Raw genomic sequence first — 24494 nt, 5'->3', positions numbered from 1 at the left:
AGATCCAAAAGGAGTTCCAAGCTAAATAGGGAGTTTGAGGACAGCCTGAGCAACGTGAGATACAGTCTCAAAACAAATAAGTAAAAAAGGCGGACTTGAAACCCACGTGTGCACGTTCAAATAAATACTAGAAGTTTTGCATTAGCAAAGGGGATAAGGAGGACTGGAAAGAAAAGTTAAGGCTTTGTTGGCTTGGTGGTGGTAATATGGGGGCAATAGAGAGTCCACAGCAGAGTGGCTGTGTTTGCATTTGAAACACTTGACCTGCTAAGGTGACAGGGCTTTGTGAACGGCTGAGCCTTCAGGACCAGAGTTTCTGGGACCCCAGTGCAGCCTCTGCTGTCTGCGCAGTGACATCCACTTTCCCTCCCAGAGCGTGGCAGCTCCCTCAGGGAACGTCTTTGAAAACCACAAACCATGAGCTGTGACCCAGTGTTCCATCCCTTGCTTAATCTTCTGCTGGCATTTTTGAGTACCACTCTGTTCCTGATAGTGTTGTGTGGTAAAATTTCATGTGTTTGGCAAGCATGTGGCACGCGACTCTTTAAAGCAACACAAAGAGATCTTTGAGTAAATGATAATTAAAATCTTTATCGTAAAAGTGATTCTCCCCTCCATCTCTCTGTTCACCACTCAAACATTAAAACTGAGTGTTGTGAGATTAAAAAATGTAAAGCAAAGATGAGCAGACATTCATATTTTGAGTTAAAGAGGCAAGACAGTATGTATTTCAGACCCCGGTCTGCACCGCGTTGATTAAAATATTGTTCTCCATGCTGGGCTGCTTGGGTCCTGCAGATGAGGCTGGCAAATCATTGAAGACCTTTAAAGTCTGGCGTCTCTGAGAACACTGTGGTTCCTTGAGTGTTGAGTGGTGGGAGAGAGGCTGCTGCATGGCTTTGGGGATAGTGGGAAATAGAAAAGGCTCTTGGCCAATGTGTGTGCAGCCTTTGAGATGCCCACGCAGGGTTTCCCTGTAGTGTGTGCAGGTCTGCTCTCCTGGTGCAGCCTTTGAGATGCTCGTGCAGGGTTTCCCTGTAGTGTGTGCAGGTCTGCTCTCCTGGTGCAGCCTTTGAGATGCCCACGCAGGGTTTCCCTGTAGTGTGTGCAGGTCTGCTCCCCTGGTGCAGCCTTTGAGATGCTCGTGCAGGGTTTCCCTGTAGTGTGTGCAGGTCTGCTCTCCTGGTGCAGCCTTTGAGATGCCCACGCAGGGTTTCCCTGTAGTGTGTGCAGGTCTGCTCCCCTGGTGCAGCCTTTGAGATGCTCGTGCAGGGTTTCCCTGTAGTGTGTGCAGGTCTGCTCTCCTGGTGCAGCCTTTGAGATGCCCACGCAGGGTTTCCCTGTAGTGTGTGCAGGTCTGCTCTCCTGGTGCAGCCTTTGAGATGCCCACGCAGGGTTTCCCTGTAGTGTGTGCAGGTCTGCTCCCCGGCCTGGGTTTCCTTTTGGCAGCTGTTCTATCGGGAAACTGCCGACTACCGATGGGTGGCATTAAGAACACCGGCTTCAGAGCCGTACTTCTGTGGATTTCACCACGATGACTGCTGCTTCCTGAGGGAAAACTGGGTTTGCTTTCACATGTGTAAACATAGGAAACTGTCTGTACTTCAATCCTCAGCTGACTGGGATTACACATGACCGTGTCTATGGCACGGCTGGCATGGGACCCGGCTCTCACCAGGCTCTTAGCCCCCCTGATGGGCGTTCCCACCTCTTCTGATCAGCATGGTGTTCTGCCATGCCAAGCAGGCTGTGTCAATGAATGCAGGCAACAGCTTCGCTTAGGTCTACCATAGATAGTATTGGGAGTTAAAATCTTGGGAGGGTGGTACTCTCTCCACCCACTAAGTGTAACTTTTGGCATTGAGTTTTACCCAGGTATTATCTGACCTTGACAAATTGCAAAAAATTGAGACTATGAGATTATTTTCCCCTCATACTGAAAATTGCAGAAGCAATATCCGTAGGGGCCCAGTAGGTGGCGCTGTTTTCTCACTTTCGTGAAAAGAAAATTGGAACAGGAATGGAATTCAAGTCAAAAGGAGCAACATTTTTCAAATTAAAGAAACATCGATTGAAATAGCAACTTACTGATGAGTTTCACAAATGTAGGCGCCTAATGGCCATCTCGAGTAGGTGGTGAAGCTGGCATTGAGGGGCTCAGACTAAAACAAGATCTGTATTGAAGCCTGTGCAAATCAATTTTACATTTTTTTTAAAGGCATGCCATCGTTGAAATGTAGGATCCCTGATTTGTAATCCCAGCTTTGTTCCCCAATAGTGTTTGTTTCATAAATCACGTAGCCTCTCTTAGTTCTGGGTGCCTCATCTCAAAAGTCAGGAAATCCTAGTTTGCCTCGGGGAGCCGGGCTTGGTGGTGTGCACCCTGGTCTCAGCAGGGAGGTGGTGGTGTGCACCCTGGTCTCAGCAGGGAGGTGGTGGTGTGCACCCTGGTCTCAGCAGGGAGCAGGGCGTGGTGGTTGCACCCTGGTCTCAGCAGGGAGGTGGTGGTGTGCACCCTGGTCTCAGCAGGGAGCAGGGAGGTGGTGGTGTGCACCCCGGTCTCAGCAGGGAGCGTAGCATGGTGGTGTGTGCCCTGGTTTCAGCAGGGAGCCGGGCGTGGCGGCATTTACTCTGGTCTCAGCAGAGAGCCGGGTGTGGCAGCATCCCAGTGTTGGGAAGCTGAGGCAGAAAGAACTCAAGTTTAAAGCCAGCATGGGCTACATCTAAGATCCTGTCTTTTTTTTTTTTTTTTTTTAAAAAAAAAAAAGCAGAAAACATTAGAATTATCTAGCCCAATGCCCTTACTTTTTAATAACTGGGTCACAGAGAGTCTTTTGGCCTCCATGCAAGTGAGTCCATTCTATAATGATAACTGACAAGGCTGTCATTGTATGTGGTTAGCACATCTATAGGTAATGTAATACAATCACTATATACTTCCACATCCCTTCAGTCTCTACGGATTTAGAGCAATTTTGCTCCACCTTTGCACCAGCTGCAGAGGTGGGCGGGGCTGCTCCCCTAAGGTTATTAGCATTTGAAGCTCAGAGGTTCAGTGACTTGGTTTACTCTGTGTCTTAGCCTCCTCTACGCAGGTTTTCTCCTCAGAAGCCTTTGGACAGACAGACCTCTGTGGGTTCCAGTTTGCTATAATCTATTGGCGGGTCTGTCTTCCTTGTCTAGAGAACACAGGTAACACCAGGTCCAGAGCATGCGTTTGCCAAGCCATAAGAGAGAGAAGCCTGGGGGCTGGAGAGATGGCTCAGAGGTTAAGGACACTGACTGCTCTTCCTGGGGTCCTGAGTTCAATTCCCAGCAACCACATGGTGGCTCACAACCATCTAAAAATGAGATCTGGTGCCCTCTTCTGGCATGCAGGCATACATGGCAACAGAACACTGTATTGTATATATAATAAATAAAATCTTAAAAAAAACAAAAAACAAAAAAAGAGAGAAGCCTGGATAACAGGATGAGTTAGTGTCTTTATTTTCTTCATTATGCCTGTCACCATGAGAAGGTGACATGGCGGTGTTTCTCACCTTTCTGTTTCTTCTTGACGTTTCTCCTGTCACTTCCTTGGCTGTGAGCAATGCCCGCTGTCGTCTCTGGCTGACAGTAGCTGAAGTGGAGTGGACAACGGTGAGTGTCCTCGTTTTCACGTAACTGGCACCTGGGCTGGAGAAGCTGAACGGTAGAGGTTTGCTCTTGGCCCTCATGACAGTGGATCTAACCCGATGGCTGAGCACAGCCCACCCAGCTGCACGCAGTAGAGCACTTAGAAGTCAGGGTCTTGTCTCAAGCTCAGCCAGTGTTTGAGTGACACGGAGCTGAGCAGTGGATCACTTCTGCTCAGGTCTTTGGAAAGCTGCAAAAGTTTTCTTTTTCTTTTTTGTATATGAATGTCTTACATGTGATTGCACCACTTGGAACTTGAGTTATAGATGGTTATGAGCCACCATATGGGTGCTGGGAATCGAACCTGGGTCCTCTGTTCTTACCTGCTAAACCTCTTTCCCCCAAAAGTTGGAACAGCATATTCTACTCAGTCATCACTTCTTCCTACCCCCATAGAAAAAATATAGACTGACCAGACCCTCAGGGCTGTTTGTTTGCTGCCTGTGTTATTCTAACCTGTTGTGGTATCTGAGCTGACCTGGGGTAAGCTTGTTTCTGAACTACCCTTGACTACCTGTAATGTCAGACATTATACCAGACACTGTACATATTTTCATTTAATCTGGAGCAGCGTCGTGAGACAGCTGCTTTGGGAGACAGTGCCTTGGGAGAAAACATTTAAACTGCAAACTCAGGGTGCCACGGCTGGTAGGTGGGCAGCAGGCTCTCCGCTTGAGCTCTGGTCTGACTGACTCAGAAACCGCTGCTTCTGAACTGGGCCACGTGGCATCTGCGTGCCCCTCCACTCAGATAGTGTGCCAGAGTCTAGAGTCCCACGTCTCACACTGGCTGTGCCTCGCTGGACAGACTGAGGTGTTATTGAAGAGGAGGCACACGGGAGCTCATGCTGCATCCACCCAGATCCACTAAAGTCACACCCGTCAGGCCCTGTGCGTGGCTTCCCTCTGGCTCCCCTACTCCCCCTTTCTCTTGGATCAAATTAACTTTTTTGACAGATGTTTGGAAAACAGTCTTATCCGGTAATTTATATTTATAAATCCTCTGCTGCAGTGTGGTCCCCATCCTCTGCCTTCCCTGAAGCCAGAACATAACCTGGGAAAACGCCACGTTTCCTGCTACGAGTTTGGAGGCCCTTGTCTTCTTAGCACAGGTTTTGAGCTTTTGAGACTCTTAACGCCAGGAGAGGGAGAGCCAAGTGTGATTCTTCCTTGAGATGTTTTAGATTCTTGAGAAATAAACAGAAACAGCTTGAGGTTTGTCCTCCCAGGGACTCAGAGCTTAGCATTTTGTTTGTTTAAAGACCCGGGCTTGTTTTGCTATTCCCTTTAAGATTGGATTTGGAATGAGTCAGTGTAGTTTAAGCTCTTCTACAGGCTGGTGGCCCCCTTACCCTGGCTCTTCGTCTGACCTATGATGCCAGTGAGCTCGCTAACACCGTTGCCTTCTCTTCCACCCATCACTTCTGCGGGCTTCTCTCAGGTTACAGTAGGTTTCGTTTTGTGTGTACTCTCTCTTTCTTTAAGGCATGTGCTCCTTTGTGGCTGAGGTTTTGTGTGTGTATGTGTGTGTGTGTGTATGTGTGCGCACACGTGTGTGTATGTATGTATGTGTGTGCTCACGCCCATGTATGGGTATGGAAGCTGGTGTCAGTGACTGTCTTGTTTCACTGCTCTCTGCTTCATCATCACCATTACCACCATTACTATCATCATCACCACCACCACCATCATCATCACCATCATCATCACCATCATCATCATCTTTGTCATCTTCATCACCATCATTATCATCACCACCATCATCACCACCACCATCTTCATCATCATTGTCATCACCATCATCTCCACCACCACCATCATCATCACCACCACCATCATCTTCACCACCACCATCATCATCATCATCACTACCATCACCACCACCACCATCATCATCACCATCCTCACCATCACCACCATCATCACCACCACCACCATCATCACCATCATCACCATCATCATCATCACTACCATCACCACCACCACCATCACCACCATCATCATCACCATCATCATCATCACTACCATCATCATCACCACCATCCTCACCATCACCACCATCATCACCATGATCACCATCATCACCATCATTAGAGACAGGCTCTCTTTCTGAACCCAGAACCCATTGATTTGGCTAGGCTGGCAGTGATCCTCCTGCCTCACACCCTACAACCAGTTACAGACACATACATTTGCGCCTGGCTTTTATGTTCCTGGCAGAAACTGACTCCGGTCCTCAGGCTTGTCTGGCAGGCACCTCTGTGTCACTTTTATGGTCTCAGGATTTAGTGTTTTCCCCGCCTGGTGCACATTTTCCATCAGTGAATGAAGCTCACTAGAGTCACACCCCTGTCTCCGCTCTGCTCTGCTGTAACACAGACATAGCGCTCAAGGGGCCGCCTCTCCACCAGGGTCCCTCTCCTGCACGGAGCAGCTCCCAAGGCTCTTAATCTGCTGTCTCCGTGACAGTGTTTACATGGTGACTTTTACTTTGAAAGTTCCCCCTGAACAAGAGCCTCTTCCTTGTTGCTCTGAAGGTTCTTTGAAAAGTCTATTTTTTTATTTTAGGATTCTCGTATCTTTGCTCACAATGCTGTCCCTCTTGCACAGCGCTTCTCACCAGAGCGAGCGAGCGAGCGAGCGAGCGAGCGAGCGAGAGAGAGAGAGAGAGAGAGAGAGAGAGAGGAAAAGCATGTCTGAAACTGTGGCCAAATTGGGGGCAGGGGAATGTCCATATTGAGCGCAGTGTCTGAGAAGAGGTCCCCCCTCTGCTTTAACAGCTCAGCATCTGGGCTTCATCAGAACACGGGCAGAAGGAGTCCACGTCCTGCAGACACTCGCAGTTCTCCTCAGTTTCAACTTGGCAAGCACTTGAAAGCGTATTAGTGTCCATGGGACACAGACTGTCTGTGGATCCAGCAGGTAGCCAGCCACATCACACTGTGCTGCAGAAAGGACACTTCCCCATCCGTGGGGCAAGCCACCAGCTCTGTTTGTTTTCTTCCTCTTGCCAATCTGATCTCTTATTCCATGCAGTTAGGCGAGGCCCGGCTGTGCAGAGCTCACTTGCCACGGGAAGCCAGTGTGCGGCACACTTGTGCTCTCGCTGGACAGACCGCAGTGAAGCTCTTGTGCTTGTCTTCAGGCTCCACTGGACTTTGTTCTCCTTGACACATGGTATCTGAATTTTTAAAACATTTGTTTCTTGTGTATGTGTGTTTGTGCACGCACAAGCATGCATTTGTGTGTGTGTGTGACCCTGGAAGCAAGAAGAGGGATTGGATTTCCCCAGACGGTTGTGAGCCCCTGACCTGGTGCTAGGAGCTCAACTCCAGCCTGTTTTATCCTGCCCCAAGTCTTGCCCAAGTCTCCCTTTCTGGCCAGCTGGATTTTGGTCAGGTTCTTTGGTGGCTTTACAAATTCTACCAAGTGAATTTTTTCTTTTTTTTTTTAAATTTTTTTTAATCTACCTATTTATTCATTCATTTATTTATTTATTTATTTATTCATTCATTCATTCATTCATTCCTGAGCCAGTGTTTATTATGTAGCACTAGCTGTCCTGGAACTGACTGTTTGGACCCGACTGGCCTTGAACTCACAGAGATTCACCTGCTCAGGTGCTGGGATTAAAGGTGTGTGCTGCTATGCTCAGCAAGTCAGTTATTCCTGTATTGCTTTTGTGGTTGTAAGGATGCTAAGGAGAGATAAGTGTCCCAGTGTTTTTCAAGGTGCCCTTGCCAGGAGAGCCATCGCAGCATATATTTTACGTGGTCTGTAACCAGCGATGATTTGTTTTTACATTGTCAAGAATTTGCAGGAGGAGAGCAGAAGAGACAGCTGTCTGCACAAAGCTGAAAACCACCTGAGTTTTAGTCATCCTCCTCAACCCCCCCCCCCCCTGCCTCAGCACTGAGGATCAAACTCAGGGCCTCATTTACCGCTTCGCTGTATCCCCAGATTCAAAAATACCCTCTGACCCTTTATGGAAGAAGTTTGCCGACGGCTAGTCTAGAAATACACTTGGTCTGCTGGGCTCGCTGCTCGCTGGAGATGTAGAATTGTCTGTTTCCCTAACAGATTACCAGGCCCTCACCAGGCCGACAGCAATTCCCTCTGTGGAAAAACCACCCTTAAGCCTCAAAACTCAGAAGAGTTTTGAGTGGCATGCAAATCTTCCCTGGGCTCTTTGGCACTTGACAGTATCTCCCACAGATAACCAGATACCAAAGAGCCATTCCTGTCCAGTAAAACCCTCCCCGGAGCCGGGAGGATCGCACAGCTGGTCCGGTTAGATGTCGTTCAGAGTGAGGCTCTTAGCGCATTGGAGGAATGTTAATTGCTAAGTGTGGGCTGAAACCAAAGGGCTTCACAATGTCCTTAAGCTGCTCTAAGTGTACACAGACCCAGAATTTTAGAATCGGAAAAGGTCTGGGAGATCATCAAGTTTAGCCCCTTAAGAGCAGGGGCCGCGAGCCAGACTGCGTGGCTCTTCCCCTTAATCCTCCTGTGTCTCAGTTTCCTCGGCTCTAAAGTGGGGCTAAGAATAACTCCTAGCTGGGCTGCGACAGACGCGAACGTTTCCCACACAACATTCAAGCGGCAGAGCTGACTATGGAACGGGACTCTCCGCTCATGCATGTGTTCATAAGCGTTCATGTTTCATCCGTGTTTCCAGGAGGTGTCTCATTTTACAGTTACAGACTGTGTAACTTTAGTGTCTAGCATCTTTCCTTTAGTGTTTTTATATTTGCATATAATGTATGTTATTTTCATATTACATATAACAGCAGTTAATTTTTCTGAGGATGAACCACTCTTTATCCATTAGGCCTGGATGAGCCTTTGAGTTGTTCTGTCTTTTGACTGTTGGTGCTGTCAAAACACTTGAGGGTTAATCCCAGGTTCCGTTTTCTTAGGTCAGATCTTGGGAGTAAAGGTGTTGTGTTGGTATCCTCTAATTCTAGGCTTTAACTTTTTGAGGCATTGATGTGGGAGTGATTTCTTATTAATAACGAAACTGCCTAGGCCCCTTGATAGGCCCACCCTTAGGTGGGTGGAGAAAACAGAAGAGAATTCTGAGAGAAAGAAACTTAGTGGAGGAGTCACCATGATTCTCCCGCTCCAGACAGACGCAGGTTAAGATCCTCCCTGGTAAGCCAGCTCGTGGGCTACACAGAATATTAGAAATGGGTTAGAACAATATATAAGAGCTAGCCAATAAGAGGCTACAGATAATGGGCCAGGCAGTGTTTGAAAGAATACAGTTTCCGTGTAATTATTTCTGGGTATAAGCTAGCCATGTGGGCGGCCGGGTGCCGGGGACGCAGTCCTGCCGCTCCTAATTCAACAAGGCATCTCTGAATTTTTGTTTTCCATGGCAGCAACATTGGTCTGTAAGGGTTCTGATTTTTCTGCCCTTGTCAGCATAAGCTGATTATTATTATACTATTATTATTATAGTAATTATAGTATATACTATACTATATATTATGTGATGGCCGTCCTATGTGGCTACTATACTACACTATACTACACTACACTACACTACACTACACTACACTATACTATACTACACTATACTATACTACACTATACTATACTACACTACACTGTACTACACTATACTATACTACACTACACTACACTACACTATACTATACTACACTACACTATACTACACTACACTACACTACACTACACTACACTACACTACACTACACTACACTATACTATACTACACTATACTATACTACACTATACTATACTACACTACACTGTACTACACTATACTATACTACACTACACTACACTACACTATACTATACTACACTACACTATACTACACTACACTACACTACACTACACTACACTACACTACACTACACTACACTATACTATACTACACTATACTATACTACACTATACTATACTACACTACACTGTACTACACTATACTATACTACACTACACTACACTACACTATACTATACTACACTACACTATACTACACTACACTACACTACACTATACTACACTACACTACACTACACTACACTATACTATACTACACTATACTATACTACACTATACTATACTACACTACACTGTACTACACTATACTATACTACACTACACTACACTACACTGTACTACACTACACTACACTACACTACACTACACTACACTACACTGTGAGAGCCCTCCTACTGTGGCCGAAGTAGCCTTTCCTGTAGTTTTCTTAGTGTTTCTCTAGAATCAGGACTGCCAAGCAAGTGTCCCTCGTGTGCCTGTTGACCTCTGGCATCTTTTCTTTGTAGAAATCCATCCTCCAGTTCTTTGCCCACTTTAACATTCAGCTGTTTGTTTGTTTTTCTGTTGTTGTTAAACTGAAGCCAATTTTGAGTATTAAACTTTTAATTAACTATATCTGAAATCTTTTCTACTGTTCTCTGGGTTGTTTTTTCCTTATATTAATGTCCTATATAAAGTTTTAAATTTTAGTAAATTCCAATTTGTTATTTCTTTTTTGGGCCATAAGATTATATTAGTTTTAAGGTTACTAGCTTTATTATTAAGGTTGTAGTTAATTTGGGGGTAATTTTACTCTTGGCTGTTAGGGAGGGTGCGTCTTCTTGCTCCTCACCATCTAGTTGTTTCGACACGGTTTACGAAGAGCTTGTTTCCCCCGGAATACCCTGGCACCTGCTGTAGATACGCTGTGAGAGTCGGTCACAGATACGTGGGTTTAATCTCTACGTTCTCAGTTCTGTTTCTTTCCTTCCTTTGGCCTCCCTTCTGCTTGTACCATCTCGGTTTGCTTGCCGTTGCCTTTCAGTACATTTGGAATCAGAAAATGTGAGTCTGCTTTGTTCTCTTTTCCATATTTGTCAGCTCCCTCTGATTCCGCGTTAACTAAAGTTGGCTTTCCCCTGTCTGTAGAGATGGCAGATGGGATTTTGACAGAAAGGCGTCGGATCTGTGGATGGATCCGGTATTGTTTCTGCCTTGACGGCATCCAGAACAGGAGATTTTTCCATTTTGTTTTGGCCCAATTTGGGTATACTTTGTATTTCCTGCCTAATTGTTCTGGCTAGAACTTAGGTTGGATTATGTGCTTGATTTTTTTCTCTCTCTCTCATTCAAGGCTAAGTATATGAATAGCCCACATTTTGTTTGTCTTTTCCTCTGTCTGTGGACCGTTGGGCTGTTTCCACTCATTGGCAATTGTGAATAAGGCTACTATGCCCACAGACACACAAATCTTAGATTCAAATCTTTGCTTTCTTTTGGGGATATATCCAGAAACACTTGCCAGAGTGCATGAAGTAATCATCTTAATTTGCCACTAGATTAGTTTTGCTAATATTTTGTGGAGGATTTCAGTGTGTATGTTTATAAATCGTCTTCAGTTTTCTTATGCTTTGTTTGGCTTTGATGTGAGCTCTGCAGTGATCTCTCCTTCCTCCCCTTGCCCTCCCCTCTCCTTTCTTCTCTGAAGACTTGGAGCTGGATTGCCACTCTTATTGTCGTTCTTATTTCAGAAATTCTAGGATTACCAGTCAAGTCTACATCCCCACTTTTAAACTTTTATTAATTTCTCCTGTTAGTCTTACGGTTATTGATTTCCCTTCTTTATGTGTGAAAAGTCTGCTTAGATTTTCTGTTTCGTCTCGAGTCACTTTTGGTAGTTCTTGCATTCCTACAAATTTTTACTTTTTCTAGAAACCCCCACCTGGAATTCCATGGTGGCTATACTAACTAACTCACATCCCTCCTTTCCCTCACGTCTTTGCCAGTATCTATTATATCAGTTACTTAGTGTTGACTGCATGTCTCTCCCTTTGTGGATATTAACCTTTCCTGTACATTTATGAGGTTTGTATTACTGTCATTTCTGTGTTACATGCAGAGAAAACAGCCGACTGAGGTTTAGGTGACAGTCACAGATCTGGTGTATCGAGGGCTTGAGATAAATCCTGATAGTCCTAGTCCAGAATGTCTTATGAGTCAGGGTCACAGGAAGCTCAGGCTGGCCCCAAACTGCTCTGTAGCTAAGGGTGACCTTGGACTTCCGATTCTCCTGCCTCTACCTCCCAAATGATATTTACACATATACCACTCCCTCTCTTTCATGGGGACTGCTGAAGGAACCCAGGGCTTCGCACATTGCTGGGCACCAACAGCTACAGCTCTGCGGCCTGTGTCCTCATTACCATTTATACTGCCTTCCTTGAGTAGCAGAGACACCTGCCTTGTTCCTATGTCACCGTGTTATACTCTTGTTAGAAACCGCAGTGCTGGCATGGGTGGGAACTCTTGTATCTTATCTTCCCGAGTAGGACTTGAGTCCTGTTGGGGCTCAGCCCCGTGGAAAGAACAGCACACCCTTGGGCAGTCACGCAGTGCACTGAAGGACTCTTCAGTTGTCCCTGGGAAACTGACCACAATCCCCAGCTGGAACTGATCCTTTCCGTGAGCACAGTGAGGGAGAATTGATTCTGAATGCACTTGTCCGAAAGGTTCGACAGCGGCTCCACGGAGACTACACTAAACTTTGGGAAGTCTCTGACATTTTCAGTGGACCCGGTCTTTCATAAGCCATGTCCAAAGGCCAGTGTGGTTGATCTGCGCATAGGTTTCGCTTCTTTCTGCTTACTTTCTTCACTGTGTCTTCCAGGGTCATTCCCATGTACAGAAGACCATCCTTCAGGTGGACCAGAACTGTGTCCGCAATTCCTATGACGTCTTCTCTCTGCTGCGGTAAGAAACTCCTTAGAGCCTCCAGGATTCGGATGGATCTCCCCTTTGTGCGTCTGTGGTGGGTGTGCCAGAGCTCGAGACGCTGTTACTCAGGCTTAGCATTTTTTAGGGAAAGCTCCATAAATTCTGTAGCTCCGGTGACTTAGGTTTATCTCCTCGGCAGCATCTTTGAAAAGCCATTTCCTCTTACTGGGCAGTGGGTTAGAGCAGTTGGAAGCAGGAGGATCGTAAAACAAAGACCGTGGTACTCGCTGGTCTGTCCTAGAAGCTGCAGCGTAAGGACATGCCAGGAACTTACCAACTGTTCCTTCCCCAGGAGAAGCCACCAGCAGCCCTAGGCATGGCTTAGGAGGTTGGCTTGCTCATCATCTTAAAAGGATCCTGTATGACAGGCCGAAGGAGCTTTGGAGCTATCTAGGGTCAAAGGCTTAAATACCTCGGCTCTCTGAATGTATATAGATGTCTGTATGTAAAATGTTTGGGATTCATTTTGGATGATTGAAAAATTTTGCTTCACATGTGGTAGATGATCAGGAACATTTCACCCAGTGAGCGGTGACACTCGGCCCTTGCGCGCTCAACTCAAGACTGTAGTTGAAATTTGATTTGGGTAGGGTTTTTTCTAATGTTTACCTAACACATCATAAATTTTAGACCATTACGTATCCTCTATAGATTTTCTGGTGGAAGAGTCCAGAAGGGTTCTCAAAGAATGCACGCTTGTTTTATAAACTCCATGCAAGGGGCCTTCCTTTATGAGCCTCGAGTCTTTTGTTCGACAACACAGAACTTAGTCACATGACTCTTAAGGGACAATGTCTCTAGAGCAACCACATATACTTGATGACGTTCGACTCGTGTCTGAGAGTTGTCTTCAATTTGCCTGCTTAGGATATGTAGCAAAACAGAAAGAATTTACCAATTGACCAGACATCCTTCTGAGTCTGTTGAATTGGGGATACCGTGAGTGTTAATGGAGTGTCCAGAAAGGGTTGAAATGTCAATAAACTGCTAACATTTCCTGACCTGTTTTTCTCAGTAAAATGATAGCAAGAGAGCATTTTTTAAGTATGAGACTGTGTGATCTTACCGGAGAAAAGCAAATCCCAAACCATAGGAGTTTGGCATAGTGCGACAGGGAAAGAGGGCACCTTAAAGGGTGCCAAGAGCTCTAGGTTATCGCAGAGAACAGGAGTAAAGAGGTATGACACCACAGGGAGGGCTGTGAGTGGGGCTGCAGGCATAGATAGCCGAGTGGAAAAGCACTTGTCTACCGTGCACGAGGTCCAGAGTTCAAGCCCTGGTACCTCTGCCGTCCCTGTTGACTCCAGCTCGCTCAACCTCTCCAGCTCTTGTGATGGAGGAAGTGTGTTGTTACTAAGTGTATATGTTATGTATGTAGCTTGTATAATTTACAGGTGTTTCCTATCACAGTTGTGACAACTCATTGTTTCATAACAACACAGGCTCACTTTCATGTGTATATGAGTTGTGGTGGTGTATCACATTGTGTGTGTGTGTGTGTGTGTGTGTGTGTGTGCATGCGTGCAGGATGGGTATGCACACACACAGGGCAGAGGAAGGCATTGGAGGTTTTACTTTGTCACTTCCCTCCTGACTTGCTTGCTCCAGACAGGGTTTCTCACTATAGTCTGCACCTCTGCTGGGCTGGTTGGTCAGTAAGCTCCCGGGTCCTCTGTGTCCATCCCCAGTCCTGGTTGCGGTGCTGTTAGCTACACCCAGACTTCACGAGGATCCTCTTGTACCCACCAAACCCTTCTCCAGGTCCAAGATCCAGCTTTTCTGAGCTAGATTAAATGTCTATTTATCAACCACTTACCCACCTGAACTGAGTGAGTCGCCCCGCATCCAGGAACTCTTCAGTTGTACTTACCACAGTTCCGGAACGTTGTACAAGTTCTTTCAGGCAGCAGTGGGCAGCCAATGCTTTATTGAAAGCATTATTCTCCCCGTAGCCTTTTGCTGTGGTAGATGTGGAATGCTTGCTGGGAAACTCGTGTCTCTCTCGGACTGCTTTTCTTTGTTCTTTTCTTTACTCAGTTAACATTGGGATATTTTTAAAACTATATTTTCTTTTTCTGGTTCTTCTTGATTTATAACATGTTTGTTACTTGGTCTATAATTTGAAAACATAGCCACAGCTGGGCACGGTGGTATGAGCCTGTAATCCTGCCACTTAGGGGCAGGCAGATGGATCAGGAGTTTACAATCATCTTCGGCTACGTGTCAAATTCAAGGCCAGCCTGGGCTACGTGAGACTCTGTCTCCAACAACAACAGCACCCACAGTGCCTGTGATCGTTACTAGCCCTTAGCTCCAGAGCGAGTCTTCTGATTCTGTTTTTTAGGAGTATAGTCTCACTTGTACAGGCTGGGAGGTATAGCAGGACTCACTTGCTAACACTGAGGTAAGGTGGTTTCACGGTTGAGGCTACATAGTGAGTTTTAGGCCAGCCTGCACTATATAGTGAGACCTTGTCTCAAAATTAAAAAAAAATCTATCTTTCACTATATTGTTAGGCTTCTAGGATGCATAGTCTCCTTATGCATTCGCTTGTGAGTGTCGTGGAAAACTGGAGAGTCTTGGTGAGTTAGGACCTTGAAACAAGGGCGTGCACCGAAACTACATTCTTGTGATGGGAGTTTCATATGGTTTGGTGGGAAAGCAGCTACAGTGCTCACTCTGGAGACCCTGGGCTAGTAAACACGACCCTGCAGGAGAAGCCGCATCTTCCGTGCTGGGTGTGACTGTAGGAATACTCTGGAGGTGGAAGGTCCGTTTCCCAGTAAGCAGACAATTAGCTCCTTTGCGCTTGTGTTTTGTGCTTTGGGATGCTCACCACAAGGTGTCAATGTTGTTCTTTAACTGACATTTGAAATGTCATCTACTTTCCAATTTGGGGGGAGCAAACGGGCAGGAGGGCTTTGGTGGCATATACACCGGTGTTATGACATGCTGTTAAATAAGGAGTTGTCTAAATCTAGCCTTTCTGGTTTCAGGAGCATGGGGGCGCTGGATTTGTGGCTGTTGTTGCCTTTGTTGTATTTTGGCGGTGGTCGTGAGTTACTGAATGGTTATAAGAGAGGAGAGGATTTATGGTGAGGGGGTCTGGTGAGGTGTACTGTCTAGATTCTAACCCTGATGTCGGCATGGGATAGACATGGGATGATACTGCAGTCAGGGAAGAAGAATCACTTCTAATCCTGCTGCTCTCTGAGGGTAAAAGATTGGGGTGACTTCCTCGCCCCTGTCCCTGCACCCATTCTAGAGGGAACTGTATTGTAGTGTGGCAGACTTTCTGCCTACTCAGTCTTTGTCCTTCCACCTTGGAAATGTGCTGCCTTGCCCAGATTAATATAGGCAGAGCAGCGGTGAGACTGTGGTCCCTGATGCGGCCCTGGTACTGAAAGTGCTGTGGTTGGAGATGGCTCAGTGGTTAAGATCACTTACTGCTCTTGCAGAGGACCCAGGTTTTGTTTCTGGCACCCACAAGGTGGCTCATGGCCAACCATCTTCTGTAACTCAGTTCTAGGAAATTCAGTTCTACTTTTGACCTTCATGGGCTCCTACACACATGGTACATGCACACGCGCGTGTGCACACACACACACACACACATATGCACGCACACGCTCAGTCACACAGGCGTAAAATACATCTTAAAGAGAACCGGGCCAGGTATGCCGGGGTTAAAGGTGTGCACCACCTCTCCTGGCCCAGCACCGAGGATGATGATCCAACCCTTTTGCCATACGATGTCGCTTATGTGGTAAAATCCGCTCTTTTGCCTGTTTCGTAGATGAGTAAGTTGAAACACAAGGCAGTTAGTAGCTTACTCACGGTCACAGAGCTGGTTCGTGTGAGAGCCTCTCTTCAGACTCAGGTGTTCTGGGCTCAGACCCCAGCTTTGCCAGCAGTCTGTCTTACCGCTTTGCAGTCCCCGGCTACTTCAGTACCGGTCCCTGCCACGTCCTGCCAGAGCCATCTGTCAACGGGTGCATCGGCTCTGTCACTTTGAGCCATTATGTGCAGGATGAAGTTCACACTCACCGTGGTGTTCAAAGGCCACTGAGAACACACCTCCTTGGAACGATTGTCTTATTTCCAGTGCTCCGCTCATCTGTGAGTAATAGCTGTCGTTTATGGAGCACCTACTGAGTTCAAGGTAGCCCTTCACTCCTCAGCAGTCCCACACCGGGAGCTCTGTGTTCGATTGATCCTTCTATCAGCCCCGCCACACGGGTATCACACATGAAGACTGTCTCAGCACACAGATTAGCAGGTTTCATTATGACATTTTTATTCATAGTTTTGGTTGATTCCCCTCCCACCTGCTACCAGCTCCTCTGCCCGTCTCCCTCACCTGCCTCCCTCAGACCTTCCCATTCCAGCATCCTCATTTCCACGTTCAGTCATGTGGTCTCTCACCCGTTCCGACATACTTCACCTCTGCCAGGCCATTCTAGTTTCTTATCCTCGTTCCTCACCCTTCATCAATCCCCGGATATAAATGCTGTTTCTCCTGAGTGGCTCTCGGGCTCTCCAGGCTACAGAGCCCAAGGCGAGTGTTGAAAGTCTCCTCAGACCCAGGGCTGCACTGCCCCTCCTCTCTTTGCCATGTGCCATCCCATGAGTTTTCAGAAATCCGTGACTTGTAACCTTTCCCTTTTCTGTATGGTTTTCTGAAAGGCCTTCGTTTGCCCTCTAGAGGCAAGTTCCCGTCCCTCCTTGGGGAACTCTTTTCACCTCTAAACTTTGTTTCAGAAGTGTCCAGCCATCCAATAGAAGTAAGTTATCCTGCGGGTAATCTCAGAGACCGTGGGGCATAGGAGTCGGTCTTTAAATGCGGACGTGACTCTCAGCTTTTAGGTGGGGAAGCCTCGTCTCTGGGGGGCAATGACAGCCACAGACAGTTCAGAGCTCCACGCGCCACAACGTCGATGCAGTCAAAGTCATGCTTCTCTGCCCAAGGCAGAGGTGAGCCTCTTCTCCGGGGTCTCGGGTAGAAGACTCTCCACGACTTAAAGCCAGCTGGTGGAGAATGGAGGGTTTGGATTAAGATTCTTAAAGAGTCTTGCTTTACAATATCATGGAAAAGGGATGGGGGCGGGGAGAGGCCCCACTTCAGCCCTTAGTGAGGCAGACACAGGAACACAGAGGGCCTCCTCCCTCCCTCAGCACCCTCATCTCCATCCTGTATCCTTGACTCAAGGCATCTGCGTTGGGAGCCGCAGTGGAAAGGCTTATCCAGGTCCCTGGGTGAGTGCTAAGGCCGGCTTGATAGCCATCGGCCAGGTTCCAGTATGTGTGCATTTACCATCAGGCCCTATGGCTGCTAAGTCACCAGCGGCAAAGAACAGTGGGGAGCAGAGGTACAGGATAAGTTTTTAGAAAGATTCTCAGTCAGAATATAAAGTTTTGGTATTCCATGCAAGTGTGGGTAAAACACAATTTGTATTTATGTCTAATTACATATTTCTTTTATTTTTAATTTTTTTCCTTTTCTCTCTACATAATATAGATTTTCTGTGCTTGTATGTGTATTCCTAAAGGAACACATATTGTAGAAATAAGATTTTGATAAATATCAGTGTAATTTTAAGTGATCCCCCTTTGCTCTTTGGCTTTTAAACTCCCTTCTCCCATTCCTTGCCAGAAAACCGCCCAGACTCAGAACACGTCAGCAGCCCCAGTCTCCTCTCTAGCTGTCCGTGTTTTCCCATGCTCTTGGTGTGCGTGCCATCTCATCATGTGTGGATATGGTTTCATTACCGATTTACAGAATTGGAATGGAAAGTGTGTACAGCACTGATTCTGCATCCTGGTTTTCTTAGTCCTCACTGCGTATGCAAACTCCCCCGATTCATTCTTTAACGACTTAAAAATCATCCCGGTGGAGCCGACCCACATTTATTCCACTGTTATTCCTTTCTTTATTTTTACATGTACTTAAAATGAAACTTTGTTTTTGCAACCCAAAGATCAAGAAATGAAACATTTACAGTTACTTTAAGCTACCATTTCAACTACTTAAGACAATTGATATTTAAGTATAATTTTGTAGATGGGTGTGCTGTTTTAGCTGAGTCTTCCCCTGTGAGTTTGTCTTTTTATTTTAGTTTGTTGTTTGCTTTTTAAAATCAGCTTTTTTTTTTTAAGCTGGGCGATGGTGGCGCACGCCTTTAATCCCAGCACTGGGGAGGCAGAGGCAGGCGGATCTCTGTGAGTTCAAGGCCAGCCTGGTCTACTGAGCGAGTTCCAGGACAGGCTCCAGGGCTACAGAGAAAACCAAAAAATAAAAATTGAAAAACCAAAAAATAAAATTATCTTTGTGCTTTGACAGTGCCTGTTCTACAGAGTGCTTTCTGACTGCTTTGCCTTGTTCTCTGATCTCTTCCTATCCCTTACCCAGACCCTTTTCCCGATTTGTGACTTTGTTTTGTTTTATAAAGCATAACCAGGATTATCTGTGTGACCTATGGATTGGAATGACCCCCTGGAGCCTGTAAGGGTCACCAGTGGGCACAGTGGAACACACACCACCTTGGATGGACATTTACTGGTTTGCCATGATTCTGGTTTGTTAATGTTTGCTCTGCCAGTGTGCACAGTGCTGAGTGTGTGTGTGTGTGACATAACAGACACACACTCGTAGTTTTAGATATTTTTTTTCTGTGTGTTAGAATCTTAGGAGTGGGGTCTGTTTTAATTATTTATTTTTACTTTATGTGCACTGGTGTTTGGCCTGCATGTGTGTCTGTGCGAGGGCGTTGGATCCCCTGGAGGTTGAGTTATAAGCAGTTGTGAATTGACATGCAGGTGCTGGGAACTGAGCTCAGGTCCTCTGGAAGAGCAGTTGGTGCTCTTAACTGCTGAGCCATCTCTCCCTTAATGGAAATTTTTGATTAATTGAATTTTCATATTAACTTTGGGAGAACTATCATTCTTGTGTTAGTATTCCTATCTAAGTTATGTCTTTATCTTGGCCCCCCTTTGCTCATATTTCATTTCTTCAATAACATTTTGTGATTTTTCTTCATGTGATCATTTGCCTTTGTATTAAATTTGCTCTTAAGTATGTTAGAGAATTTTGTATATTTTATATTATATAAAATAGCCACTCATTTGCATGAAAATATACCTATTTTAACTATAACTTTCATTTCTGTTCTTGTGTGCATATTGCTACCTTAGGAAAAGCTATAATTTAAGGAAATCTGATTCTCAGTTACTGTAGCCAATCATTCATCTTCTTATTCATCCCCCTCCCAACCTTTTCCTGACACGCATGCATTGCCAGGCGTGGCTTCTTGTTTTCTGAGGAAAGTCCTCTCTTGGTTTGCTTGGGTACACTGTCCTCAAAGGATGCAAAAGGATACACCTGGAGACCATGGCAGTGTCCACCTGTAATGCCAGCACTCGGGCAACTGAGGCAAGAGGATCTCTATGGGATGTTCATAGAAAGTGGGAACATAGAGGGTTAATCATGAGTCGTTCCAAAGCCCCGTGGAGGCTTCTTGGCTTACCATAAAAGTTAATTTCCAAACGTTACTAACGTGGTGAGTGAAGATGAAGATCAGCGGGAAGAGCTGAAGAGCATCGTTGGGGAGCAGTTAAGATGTGGAGAGTCCTCTGCCCGAGACGCTGTCTCCGCCTGCCCCAGCGCGCCTGCCCGGGCTTGGGTCCACAGGGTCCCTTGACTAAGGCGACTTTGTTTAAGATGTCACTGCGAATTAAGGCTTCTCCATCACACCCCTCACGGCTGCCTTGTAAGACCCTTCTCGCTGTGCCAGGCATGTTCTAAGGCAGCTTTCCAAAGGTCAGTGATTTCACCTCGTGTCTGTGCCAACGAAAATAACCAGTTACCATTAAACACCACCCCGCCCATGACTTGATTTTCACATCCAGTTTTATTAAGAGAATGTATCAGAGTTCGTGGAAGACTTAATCCCCTGTGCGCATCAGGACATCACAGTGGCCTTGCTACCACCTTTTTGTTCTAACGGTGAATGCTTCACCTTTGAAGAAAACCAGCTTAAGGTGTTATCTCTTGACAGTGAGTTCCCAATAACCTTGTTCCTGCAATCGGCTCTTTATGGCTGGAAACACTGTATTAACTTGAGAAGCCAAGTTCTACTTCAGGGACTTAGATGCTAGAGAACAGATTAACAGGTCTAGCAAGCAAACAGTCTCTTCATTCATTGAAAGCTGGTAATCATTTCTAAATGTTTTATGTTCTAGACATATCAGAATTCTTTCTTTTACTGCAAAAGGCCTATGGAGGGGTCAAGGAAGGAAAGTAGTATCCGAGCAAGAATATGAACAGTATTCAGTGCTAAATTTTTTGCGTACCTTTATTTTTAATTCTTTTGTTTTTAAATTTGTGTGAATGCCTGTATGTGTACTATGTGCATACCTGGTTGCCCAAGGATGCCAGACAAGGGCGTCGGAAATCCTGGAAGTAGAGTTACAGACTGTTGTGAGGTGCCATGTGGGTGCTGGGAACCAAACCTAGGTCTTCTGCAAGAGCAGAAGCTAAGCCATCTCTTTAGTTTTCGATTATTATTATTATTCTGAGCGTGTGGGCCCCAAGTTATTCAGGTAGGAAGTCACAGAGAGCCTGCAGGGCAGATAACGAAGACTTTCCTATTGGATTCTCCATTTAGTTCTCCTGACACACCTCTCTCTTGTTGAGTCCTCTCAGCAGCGCTCCTGAGTGAAATGTCTTTGGTGGTACACCCGAACCTTGGTGCCATGGAAACTTTCAGAGTGGGCTTTGCTGGCACGTGCCATGGCATCCCTGGGACCATGTGTCTTCCTGTGTGTTTTGTTGTTGCATGTTTTTGTCCTTCCATGCCACTTTGGGGTGATCTGATACTGTGATCCCCAGGTGCCCTCTCCCGGGTGGCCTCCAGCTCCTCCTCCTTGCATTCCCTGTGGAGGTAAAACTGGTGTTTGCACATTAGCACTGCGGTTCTTTTCCTGAGATTCTTTGATTCTAGTGACAGAGTCTGATATGAGCCTCAGAGTGGAGCTGGTATCTGGAGCCTTGAGTTCACAAAGACTTCAGTGGGAGCCAAGCAGTTGACTCAGCAGCATTGAAGAAGGAGCTAAGACTGTGTTCCGGTGCATTAGTGAAAATGTATTGTCTAGATTGGGGGGGGGTAATGGATGTTTGGACTTCATCACATCACATTGGAATATCCGCTAGAGTGGTGGTTTACTTTGATGATAAAAAGCCAGGGGAGGTGGCCAGCATCATGGCTACTTCAAAGCCTTTAAGGGCTAGTTGGATTAGAGGATATTTAGCCTGGAGAAGGAACAACTTGGGGGGTATACTTGCTGTCTCTATGTATTTATTTGATTAATAACTTTATTAATGTTGTTATCAGATAACAATAAAATACACATCTGTTGAGCAAACACAGGGAAGTCATGTGCTCTGTGCTATTTATTCTGCACAAAGGGCCCCCTCCCCGTCCCTCTCCCTCCCCAATCCTTTCCCCTCCCTCCCTCTCCCTTCATCTCCCTCTTCCCCCTCTCATCTTTAGGTCTCAGGAAACTGAGATCCAGAATTGGGTATTGACCCACCAGCGGTGGCACTGGGCCAGAGCCAAAGGCTTATGATTTTCTTTCTTTCTTTCTTCCTCCACTGCTCACATTTGCAGATTTTTTTTTTGAGCTCCTTCTGAAGGAATACAACTTGGAAGCCAAAAGTTACAGCAGAGGTATGTGTCCCTGAGAGCGAGTCTTATGCCTGCACATACCGATGCCTGAGGTGTACCAGATCCCTGCCTGTCTTCACCGAGATTACATTCCAGTGGGAAATTAAGAACCAAGCAAACAACTTTGGGGTAGTTTTTATTTTTCCCCAGGTGGGCACTGATGAGAAGCAAAACCAGGGCAGAGGGTGGGGTGTGCAGATTGTTGGGTGAGGTGTTTCAGGTCAAGGAGTACTGCACCGAGAAAAAACAATTTGAACAAAAAAAGACTTAAAGATAAGGCAGAAAGCCAGTGGGTATCTGAAGGAAGATCATTCCAGAGAGGAGAGATCACAGGTATCAAAGCCCCTGGGGTGGGAAGGAGTTTGGTTTGTTTCAAGAACAACTCCAGCCGGGAGGTCAGGCTTACTTGAATACAATGAGCAGAGTTGGCAAAGACCATATCTTCCTTGGGGTTTTAGATTCCCTAACCCCCATGCGCAATATGAAGCTTGTTCAAGAACCGTTGAGTAAAAGCATAGTATGATTTGTATTACTTAAAGAGTATGGTACCTGACCTGGTGGTGTAGCTCAGTGGTAGTGCCTGTAGTGGCATATTCAAGGCCCTGGGTTTGATCCCAGTACCACAAAATAAAACATATGGACAAGATAAGAAAAGGCAAATGACTGTGGCCCGGTGAGTCGGCGAGTGGCGGCACAGAGAGAAGAGAGGTCCCTGAAGAGGCACTGGAGTAAGCTCTGCAGGAGATGAGGGTGTCTTAGTGACAGGCCAGGTAAATGAAGAAAACCGTCAGATGCCAACATGTTTTTCACGGCAGCTGACTAGACTTGCAGACTAGATGGAGGTGTATGGCAGAGAAACTGTACTAAGGGAGAAGTATTTGCCCTGAATAACCAGGTGGGCTGTGGTGTTAATGACAAAAACTAATGCTTCAAGATGCCTTGGTGGCATAGGCATTATAAGAAATAAAGAGTGTGTTCATAATACACTAGGTGGCGATACCAATGAGGCTGTTTTAATATAGATATAATTATATGTGTAACATATACATATTATATATAAACATACATATTATATATTTTATGTAATATATAACATGTACATATGCAATGTAATATGTATATATTTAATATATAATACATAGGATGTACTGTAATATATAATAACACATATATATTTGTATATTATATATATACTACATAATATATATTACATATATTTTGTAATATTTATTTGCTCTCAGAAACCAGTTGATGCACAATAAATAAGTTAGGCCATGAGTGTATTAATGTAGCTAGCCTAAACCACTCCCTGGGAAATGAATATTTATTAATTATCTTAGGGCCAAGAAAGTAAGTCAGAGGTTGCTCTGAAGCAGCTGTTGGTGATGTGACCAACGCCACTCTCCATGCCCCAAAGAGAAACTAACCTGCAAAAACTCACGCCTGAGGGGCCAGCCAGTTGGAGGACCTCCACCAAAGCCTCCAGGTTCTGTTTGAGGGATCCTCACATTTAACAGAAAAGCTGAGCTGATGAGGTTGGGGTAATCTAGAAGGTGTGTTCTCGAAGCATCAGTAAACTAAGTGTTTTGAAGTCTGTGACCAACTGAATGCAGGTTGCTGATTGGATAAAATGAAGCATGTGACCAACTGAATACAGGTTGCTGATTGGTTAGAATGAAGCATGTGACCAACTGAATGCAGTTGCTGATTGGATAGAGTGAGGACTGAGAGCATATGGCTGACTTTAGCGCCTCAGAGTGTACTGGTGACCTAGGACAGTTTCTGTGTCTGGAGTGAGACCGTGGAGAGCCTGAAGACTCCTTCTGTCCAAAGGACCCTGGAAGTGGTGCTGGTCCTGGTGACAGGAGGGGACAGGGGTGCTTTCTGAAGCTCACCGTATTCATTTCCCAGAGAAGATGTCTAAACTGCAGACACAAGAGTCACAGCCTCAGCTGGGGGTGGTGGCTTGGTCTCAGGAAGGGGCTGGGCATGTGCTGTTACAGTACGGAGTAGCCAATATGGGGACAGTGATGGAATCCTTTGTCACGTCTGATGATGGGGGAGGAATGCTTTCTCCTCTGGTTGAGCCATCTGGCAGGTGGAAGAGATGTAAATATTTGAGGACGGGAGCTGATAGGGAGCTGTCTGGGATTGTAGAATGGCTGGACCAGACATTTCCCAGTTTTACCCTCTGGTGGCTTCAGTTGTGGACCAGGCCATGAAGCTCCTGTGCCTTGTCCCTACAGTCTCCAAATCAACAGGCTTGCGGTAGAGCCTCGGGGTTTGCATTTCTAACTCTCTGTGATCA

General features: G+C 45.9%; 1 protein-coding gene across 2 annotated transcripts in view; it reads left to right on the top strand.

Annotated features, from left to right (window-relative positions):
• The window catches only part of Uvrag (UV radiation resistance associated), a 208816-nt gene that overhangs the window by 42149 nt on the left and 142173 nt on the right, over nt 1-24494 (top strand). For both annotated transcript variants that reach the window (XM_050154442.1, XM_050154443.1), the window contains exon 6: nt 12358-12440. In XM_050154442.1, coding sequence (XP_050010399.1) covers nt 12358-12440 — 83 coding nt within the window. The remainder of the gene's footprint in view (nt 1-12357; nt 12441-24494) is intronic.

This window comes from Alexandromys fortis, unplaced genomic scaffold, assembly GCF_014885135.2.
Source record: "Alexandromys fortis isolate MF-2015 unplaced genomic scaffold, M_Fortis_MF-2015_v1.1 scaffold_77, whole genome shotgun sequence".
NCBI classification, from domain to species: domain Eukaryota; kingdom Metazoa; phylum Chordata; class Mammalia; order Rodentia; family Cricetidae; genus Alexandromys; species Alexandromys fortis.
This window is presented reverse-complemented; position numbering and strand designations above follow the sequence as displayed.